The sequence below is a fragment of the Anopheles darlingi genome, chromosome 2 (genome assembly GCF_943734745.1).
Source record: "Anopheles darlingi chromosome 2, idAnoDarlMG_H_01, whole genome shotgun sequence".
Lineage (NCBI taxonomy): Eukaryota > Metazoa > Arthropoda > Insecta > Diptera > Culicidae > Anopheles > Anopheles darlingi.
In genome coordinates, this window is record NC_064874.1 from 12175548 (window position 1) to 12184271 (window position 8724).

The 8724-nt window shown below is 51.1% G+C and overlaps 1 protein-coding gene across 1 annotated transcript in view; it reads right to left on the minus strand.

Moving 5' to 3' along the window:
- Positions 1–1271: 1271 nt before the first annotated feature.
- LOC125952116 (cadherin-23-like) overlaps positions 1272–8724 on the minus strand; it is an 8716-nt gene continuing 1263 nt past the window's right edge. Inside the window, exons 3-20 of the mRNA XM_049681395.1 lie at positions 8157–8604; positions 7337–7602; positions 7153–7247; positions 6261–7079; positions 5998–6185; positions 5590–5931; positions 5043–5527; positions 4751–4963; positions 4564–4673; positions 4338–4495; positions 4107–4234; positions 3918–4027; positions 3714–3834; positions 3033–3140; positions 2339–2949; positions 1697–2262; positions 1559–1622; positions 1272–1464 (exon numbers count right to left, since the gene is read on the minus strand). Coding sequence (XP_049537352.1) covers positions 1315–1464; positions 1559–1622; positions 1697–2262; positions 2339–2949; positions 3033–3140; positions 3714–3834; positions 3918–4027; positions 4107–4234; positions 4338–4495; positions 4564–4673; positions 4751–4963; positions 5043–5527; positions 5590–5931; positions 5998–6185; positions 6261–7079; positions 7153–7247; positions 7337–7602; positions 8157–8604 — 4982 coding nt within the window. The 3' untranslated portion in view covers positions 1272–1314. The remainder of the gene's footprint in view (positions 1465–1558; positions 1623–1696; positions 2263–2338; positions 2950–3032; positions 3141–3713; positions 3835–3917; positions 4028–4106; positions 4235–4337; positions 4496–4563; positions 4674–4750; positions 4964–5042; positions 5528–5589; positions 5932–5997; positions 6186–6260; positions 7080–7152; positions 7248–7336; positions 7603–8156; positions 8605–8724) is intronic.

The window sequence follows — 8724 nt, forward strand, 5'->3', positions numbered from 1 at the left end:
AAAACCTCAACCTTGCCTCAAAAGCAACAGGGGTACAGTGCTACGCAGGCCATTTTTCGCATCGATTTTAGATTTTTGATGAAAATTATGTTTTATTTTGGACAAACCGCTTATATTCTGTCGACCATCACTGTAAAACTGTCAAGGAGTTTATATCTGCACGGGTTCGGGAGTCCACCTCACGGAGTTTTTTGTTTGAAATGGCCGTTTTTTTCGCGGTTTAAAAAAAATATTTTTGGGATTTTGGCCAACCGGTACCGACTCAAGGCAGACCCGATTGTTTCGACAAAGGCTTATCGGCAGTTAGTTCACCTTCACTTACCCGGAAACATCAACACTTACGAACATGAGTAATGCATTAGCCGCGTTGCTCTGCGAGCTCCGTCACGTTCCAGCTATTCATTTACTAAGGGAGTTTAATGGCACATATTTTCGGATGATGAACGGTTCACCATACTTATTTCATCGTCGCAGCATAAATAGTTTACCAGTTTTGAACATAAACTGGCGGCGATCCATCCTACTTAAATTTACTCACCATACCCTCCCCCCTTCGCTAGTGGTCACAGTTTTATGTTCTGTTCTCATTCTCGGTCGTTCCACTACCACTCTTCAAACGGAACGGTACATGGAAAGAGAGATAAAGATCCGAGGGCCAATATTTTCCCCGGATCCATCCGATTGAGCTATACTCTGTCGGCGTGTACGGTGTCCATAAAAAAAGATGAAGCTACAGGCATGGTGACATCCAGCCGGTTATCCGCCGCTTTATTTCCTTGCTCTTGGCCGACCGAAAGTGTATCCGTTTTAATTTACATAAATTTGCGCCCCAGTACCACAAAACCACAGAGCGACAGGCGAATAACGCCGTGACGATGAACAGGAGAGAATGGAAAAAAGCAATTTTTATCAACTCTCCCGATCCAACCCCGTCCTCGACCTGGCGGTGGAGAGGAACGGGTTATCTTATTCATAAAAACCGACCACAGCTCAGCCGGCTGCAGGGCCTACTAGCTTCCCAGCGTCCCCTCGGGACCGTTATCTTGAGTCTGAAAGCTTTTCCCAGACTCCCAGAGAAGCCGCTTTCTTCGGATCCTTATTGCTCTTCTATACACACACACCAGAAGCTCACCTCTCTATAGCTAGCGGTAGGACCGGTCAACGAATATTAACAGAATATGCTTACGACGAGGTCAAAGGTGACACGCTTATTTTAATGAAATCTTACAAAACGCCCGGGGGCCCAGGAGCCCCCGGAACATGCTCGCATCCTTGCTCCAGTGTTGCTGTGCGGACGCATAATCTGGATGGAGCTCAAAACCGATGCGATAGTTCGTCCTCCGTTTCGTCCACTTTTTGATGAACCGGAGTGGAGCCGGAGTCGTTACTGCGGACCGTCGCATTCACCATTGGATTAAGTGACCGCTGGCGTATGTGCTCCATGAAGGCAGGATTCAGACTTTCCTGGGAACCAGTTAAAGGCATGATGACATGATGATAGCAACGAGCAGAATTGCGATTCAAGGGATTCCCCTTGGGAGGTCCCACCGCCCCTTACCTTTCTCTTCGTCGCAAACATATCCTTGTCCATGTCCGTGAAATCCGACTCGTCCGATTGCACACTGCAAAAGGGCAAACAAAACGAGAAAACCAGTCATACACAGAATCGGCACCGCTCGTCTGGTAACCGGCTTACCTCAGATCATCGTAGTACCCGCCACCGCCTCCGTGGCGCCCATACTCGTTATCATTCAGCACCGGATTGGAGCCCTCGATGGAAAAGATGTTGGTCGTGGGTACGGTACGCGTCGGTTTCCCGTTGAGCTCGGATGAAATCGAGCCAAAATCGGTTGCCGAAAGGGCTTTCAGCTGTCGGTTGAGGCTACGGATTTTGATAAAGAACGCCACGAACAGTATAACGCAGAGCACGGCCAGGGCACCGGCCACCGCAATCAGCACCGTCTGTAGCGTTTCGTTGACTTCACTGAGCGGTTCCAGCGGTGTTGGGACGTTCTGGAGCGAAAGGTTGCGCGTACGCAGCACCGTCTTCAGCTCGGTGACGAACGTCCGGTTGGAGGATCGCTGCTGTATCGTGCTCGCTTCGACTGCCTGGTTGTTGAGGATGAAGTGGGTACGGACGTCCGTCTCGCTGCTACTGCCTGCTGAAGGTATCTCCTGTTCCTGCCGTTCGGTGGCAATCGATTGATCGATGTCATCGATGTTACACTCCATATCGTACGCGGCCGACAGTTGTTGCGCCAGCTGCAGAGACGAAGAGAAACGGGGGGTTGAAGTCATTAACGGTTATTCGTCGAACCACACTGACCGCGTTACGTACAAAGTCCCGAATATCCGGTTGATCAATCTCTTCGACGCTGTTAAGAAACACGAACGTAACCCGGTTCGATTCGGACACGATGTATATCTTGGCCGTGGTCGTATCGTTATGCGTGTCATCCCGATCAAACGCCATGATGGTGAACTGATAGTAACCCTTCTGCGTCGGTAGCACCTTCTGCTGCAGCGTCAGTTCGCCCGTATTCCCGTCGAGCCGGAAAGGCAACGCACTGCCGCTCGGGGGTAGATTTTCACCCACCGTCTCGCCCGAACCGGCCACAATCTCATACCGAATGATTTCATCCTCGTCCGGATCATCGGCGAAGACGCGGAATAGCGGCTTCTGGACGCGATCCTCCGTCGTGATACCGGCCGCATAGAAACGCTGCTGGAAGACGGGCGGATTGTCGTTCACGTCGTTCACCTTGATCCGCACGACCAGCAACGCGGCCGAACTCTCGACGATGGGTACCGGTGGACCGTTTTCGTTGTTCGTTGCCACAACCCGTATCTCGTGCGATGGTATCTCCTCGCGGTCGAGCAGCACAGCCAACCGCAACACATTGGTGACGGGATCCAGCGCAAACAGATGGCTCGCATTTCCGTAGCTTCCTTTATCGGTTACCGAATGGGGGAATAGGGCGAGAGGTTTGGTCATCAAGATTGGAAAATCCAGTGCCGAGTTCGATACTCACGGTCAATGAAGTAGAACACATTTGTTTGGGCTCCCGGTGGTAGGCCGGCGTTCTTCGGATCCTCGGCAAACGGAAGCTGGCGACGTTCATCGCGTCCTTCCTCGTTTTCTGGATGGAAGAAGACGAGACAGAAGAATGATAAGACACGAGAGGAGGGGGAGGAGAACGAGACAAAGCAAACGATTTATCGTGCCATTGGCCATTGGATAGAAGGGCATCAGCCGGGTGAGAGGGCGCCATATTTTACGCCGAGTGCTACCGCACCGTAGTAGGCCTGGTCTACATTAGGCAGGACGAACGATACTGAAAGGCGCGTCGTCATGACGTGAAGTGCGTCCATCGCCATTGTCGTCATCGCCGTGGTCGGTTGGAGTTCGGAAAAACTTTTCCAATTACAACCAACACAAACACGCCCACACCGTGTTACGCTCAACGGGCTACCAACACCAACCATACGATGGCCATTTTAATCGCCTGGTCATTAACGAGCGCTGATGGTTAAATGATTTCATTCCTGGCGTGGACCCGGGGCACAGCCGGCAGATAATTGTACAGTCAGCCAGCGCCAACGGAATTTCCGCTTCCGCCCGAAGCTTCGGTTGCTCCCGTAGACCGTTCGATTAAATCATTCCCCTCGGGGAGTCGCCCGTATGGCCGTGGCGGCCGTGCTATATGGTTTACCTGTAAAGTCGGTGTCAAAGGTCGGCTCGAGGAAGGCCGGTTCTCCCGTCATGTCGATGAAGACTACATTAATCTGTACCTCGGTGCGCTTGTCTCCACCATCCCGGGCGATGACGGTCAGCTGGAATGGGTGGGACGAAGGCGTTGTAATAGGGATGCGATTGAGATGCCTTCGGTGGTGGTGGTGTGGACACATGTACTTACGCTATAATTCTTTGGGTAGGGCTGCACTGCGAGCGCGTTCTCCAGCACGAGTTGACCGCTTTTACGATCTATTTTATCGATCCTAAACACTTCGTGATCCTTATCGCCCTCTGTGTAGTGGATGGAAGAGAGCAGCAGAATCGTAATTTATCTGGGTATCCCATTACGGGCGCGCGCGCCCGCTCTTACCGTTGGTGCTCTGGAGCGTGAAGGTAACGTCACCGTAGATGCCGCCATCTTCATCGATGGCACTGAAATCGGGCAAAACGGACCCATTGGTGTCGTTCAGGGGGCGTCCATTGTACAGCGATTCGTATCTGGGGTAAGATGAGACCCGACGTTAGATAAACACTCCCGGAGATAATGGTGTACGGTAATGGCCACGGCACGGTACGACGGCAACCCGACGGGCGGACTTACTTTAGACGTAGCTGGGAGTTGCGTACCGGATAGATGATGGTCGGTGCCTGATAGTTGAAAGGATTTATCACCAGCTCGTAATCGCGCGTCCGACAGTTGTCTCGACCCGGCTCCGGCAGGGCAATTATCGGTTCATATTCACTGCCCCGATCGCATGCCTGTGTCCCGGAACGAACGGGGGAAAAGGTTAGTTTAAGCAGTGGATGTTGCAGAAGTGACAACTTACTTCGATCCGCACAGTCCAGTTACCATAGTAACCCTTAAAGTCCCGGGCCGCCTTCAGTGTCGCGTTGTACTCGTTCACACTCTCCAGCAGGAACAGTGAGGTGCCGATAGCTAGAACCGGAAGGAACGGAACTCAGAACAGGTCAGAGGCAGATTGCTTTGCATTTGTTCCAGATTTTTGTACCCACCTGGTGACACTTGGCGAATGTGGTAGTTAATTTTGGCATTCGGTGTTAACCGATCGTCTCGATCCAGTGCGGCAAGGTCCGCTTTAATCGTGTAGCCCGTCTTCACGTCTTCCGATATCTGAGAACTGTCCTCACCGAGCTCGGGCAGCTCCGGATAGTGGTCATTGATGTCAAGCAGCGTAAGAAAAATATTGGTCGATACACGATTCTGAACTGAAGCGTAATGAAGAAAGCTGGGGCAGCTGAGAAGGTCCGTTCGAATCCCGAAGTAGATCACTCTTTATGCACTTACCATCGTAACCACCAGCATTGTCGACCATCACCACGTTGATCGTGATGCTCTCGAGACCACCATCCCGATCCAGGGGTTCGTTGTTTTCCTTCACGTACACTTGGCCGGTCCTATCGACCTCAAAGTAGCGCTGCAACTGCGCAAAGTCCCTGTAGTTGATCTCGTACGACACCGTGTGGTACGCCACGTCCCGATCCTGATCTTTACCTTCCACTTGTGCCACCACGCTTTTCGATTGCAGCTTTTCGAACTGGAAAACGCGACCCTCGTCGGGGAAGGGATCGTGATATGGTAGCTTGTTGTTGGTGTCCATCAGGACGATCGTAAAGACGTGGCTGGTGCTGAAGAGCCAATCCGAAACGGTCACCGATTGTAGCACCACGTCGATCGGTGGAGTATCACAGTCGATCGTTCTGTTACCCTCGACACGTATAATGCCATTCTGGTCGATGCTCATCCACCCTTCATGATCCGGATTGATCGGGCTAGAATGCAAGACGCCAGGTAGTGGAACATTCTCCAAGGACTCGCCAACTATCGAGCTTACCTCATGGAGAAGGTGATTTCGTTGTTTCCCGGACCGTCAATGTCGTAGGCGATAATGTTACCGATCGTAACCCCAGCATCAGATCGCTCCCTTACCGAGCGAACGACGGTCAGTGTGGCATTATCAAACTCGGGCGCGTTATCGTTCACATCGTCAATCTGAACCGTAATGGCAACCTCTACCGAGTTCGGCAGAATCGTCTGGTTACGATCGATCAAACGGATCATCAGAAACAGGGTGTCGTACATTTCGTAGTCTACCTGCAGCTTAAAGCTGGGGTTCACACGCAATGTCCCGATCGTGCGCTGTTGGTTAATGCGTTCCTCGCGAATATAAAAACACCTGAAAGACATGAAGACCGAGTGTGATCGAGTGTGTTATGTTACATTCCCCTGCGCTTGGTATTACCCTTGATAGGTGTCTTCCTTGGCACGAACTCCGCTCTTGGTACCGTAGCTACTACTCCAGTCGATGCTAAACTGCAGATCGGCCTCCGTATCCGGATCGGTACCGATGATCTCGCCAACCTCGGACTCCCCAATAATGACGGGTGATTCGGGTTTAGAATTCTCCACAATATGCAGCGTACCTCTGGGCTTTATGGATACAAAACAGAAATCAACGAAAGCGTTGGAGATTGAGGACCGAATTAATCGGAGCCTCCTGCTTACCAGCGTGATCTGGGGCGGTTTGTTGTTCACATCGATCACATTGATCGACAGCTGGGAAAATATCCGATGCAGTGGTTCGTTCCGGTCGGTTTGCAGCTTATCTTGAGCCTGCAACTGAACGATGACCTCCTTCGCAATGTCGTAATCAAAGATGTTGGCCACCTTCGTAAGGATCTGAAAGCTATAGCTCGGCACATTATCTATCACCACGATCGGTAATGCTACGATGTCCAAACTCTCTGCAATCCGCCCAAGTGCCGTTATGGTGATCCCATCACCAATGTCACGATCCGTGACCGTAACCTCAGCCAACAGCTCGTTGCCCTCGATGGTTTCACGTACGCTAACCTCGTACTCGGGCTCGCTAAACGCCGGAATTTCATCGTTCCAGTTCTTCAGCTTAATGGCGATCGTTTGCATACGAACGTGTGACGGTTCGCTCGGTTCCTGAGCCGTCGCGTGCAACTGAAAGCTTTGCCTCGGAGGATCCTCAAAGTCCAGTTTCGACGCGTTGTTAATGTTCACGGTGAAAGCGGTCCGTTGATAACCGCTCGAGGGAATAATGGTGAACGAATCCGTTTCCTGCTCCTGGCCACCAACCGTTTCCGTGAGGCGTACGGTGTAGCGTGCGTTTTCACCCAGATCACGATCATCGATGATGAACTGCTCAAAGCTCAGCTCCATTACCATGTTCTCCCAAAACTCCAGCTCGACCGGACGCACCTCAAACTCCGGCCAGCAATCGTTTTTGTCCTCCAGTATGATGGCACCATCGATGCTGGTACGATTGCTTGGATTGTGGCACTTGTACGCGGTGATCTAGGGGAGAGGGTAGGGCACAAATAATGGTGGTCAACATTATCCTTTACGACCTTCCCCAACGAGAACTTACCGTGAACGAATAAAGCTCGTTCTTTTCCGTGTCTCGATCGATTGGCTGGACGATCATTTCACCGCTCGTTTCCCCAATTGAAAAGTACTTTTGATCTGGAAACGGATACGCAGATTAACGGCAAGTGCGATTAGGAAGAGCGACGCTATCGCACCCGGATACGCGTCCTATCAGTGCTACTCACAATCGAGCACCAGTGTCTGCAGCCGGTAGCAGATAGGGTTGTTCAGCTCCGTGTCAGTATCTATAGCGATGACGGTCGTGCGAAACTCTTCCTTTTCCATAATCCGTTGGGTGGTGAAGGGACGCGTAAACGTCGGATTACGGCTATCCACATTCCGAACCTTGACGATGGTGTTCATCTTGAACGAGTGCGTCCGATCCAGATCGTAAACGGTGGTGATGAAGTTAAACAGAGACTTTTCCGCGTAATCCAACTGTTTCTTCACGCTGATAGTAAATCGAAATGGTTACAAGAAATTGCTTTAAAGTCGATCAAATACGTGGAGCAGGGATTCAAATTGAACGTACTGCAAAAAGTTGCTTTAACCAGCACCATTTGAAATTGGATACAGCAGAGATGGCTCTAAATCTAAATAATCAATTTACACACCTATGAGGGGATAACAGCCCTGTTTTCACTTCTCTCGTATTTCGTTCGAGGAAAACGAAATTAAAATCTAATTATTCTGATTCGCAAATCGCAAATCGATAGGTAATTGGACATCAGAAACGTTTGAGTGGAAATGTTACGCTCGTCTTTTTTTTCTCTCTCTCTACAAATCCCCTGAATGGCACTTTACGAGATTAGAATGTGTCCATTCATCGTAACCGAACACTTTGGTGTAGTGTTTGATGTGTCGGACAAACAGAGACACTTTCCGATGCAGGATGGTAATCCTCTCTTTGAAATCCAGCATATTCTAAACGGACAGGCAATAGAGGATGGTTTTTGTTTCCCCCCCCCCCCCCCCGTTTTTTTTGGAAACCTCCCTTCCACCTACCGCAGATTGTAGAGTATGTTGTGGTTCGGATCTTCCGGTTTACCCTCGGGTACCTCCCAGAACTCAAAGTGCTCGTTCGCGATGGCATCTTCGATCTCGAACGACAGCTCGTTCGTGCTGGAATTGAGAATGTTCCCCTTTTCGAACCCATCCGCATGGTACACCTTGTACAGACAGTCCGAAGTGAAGTCCCTCTGCAGTTCGCTGATTTCGCAGTAGTTCTCCGCCGTCATTACCGGTGCATTATCGAGCACGTTGACCAGCTGCACCGGGATGATGTAGGGCCGTGAGGCATCCTCCACGCTTAGCTGTATCAGGGGAGCTCGCTGGTCCGGTACCTCGTAGTCCTGCCGCCGATTCACGTTGACGGTCCAGCGGCCATCGTCAGCGCGTGCCACCGTAGCACCGAGACTACTGGGAGCGGCAATAATGTTTGGCAGTGCCGTACCTGACCGACCGACGAGAATGGACCACCACCATCAGAGCGTGTAAGCTACTTAGTATTCCCGGAGTGACCACGGTGGTCACGTCAAATCGTGTACGAACTGGTCAAACCCTGGTCCGGCCT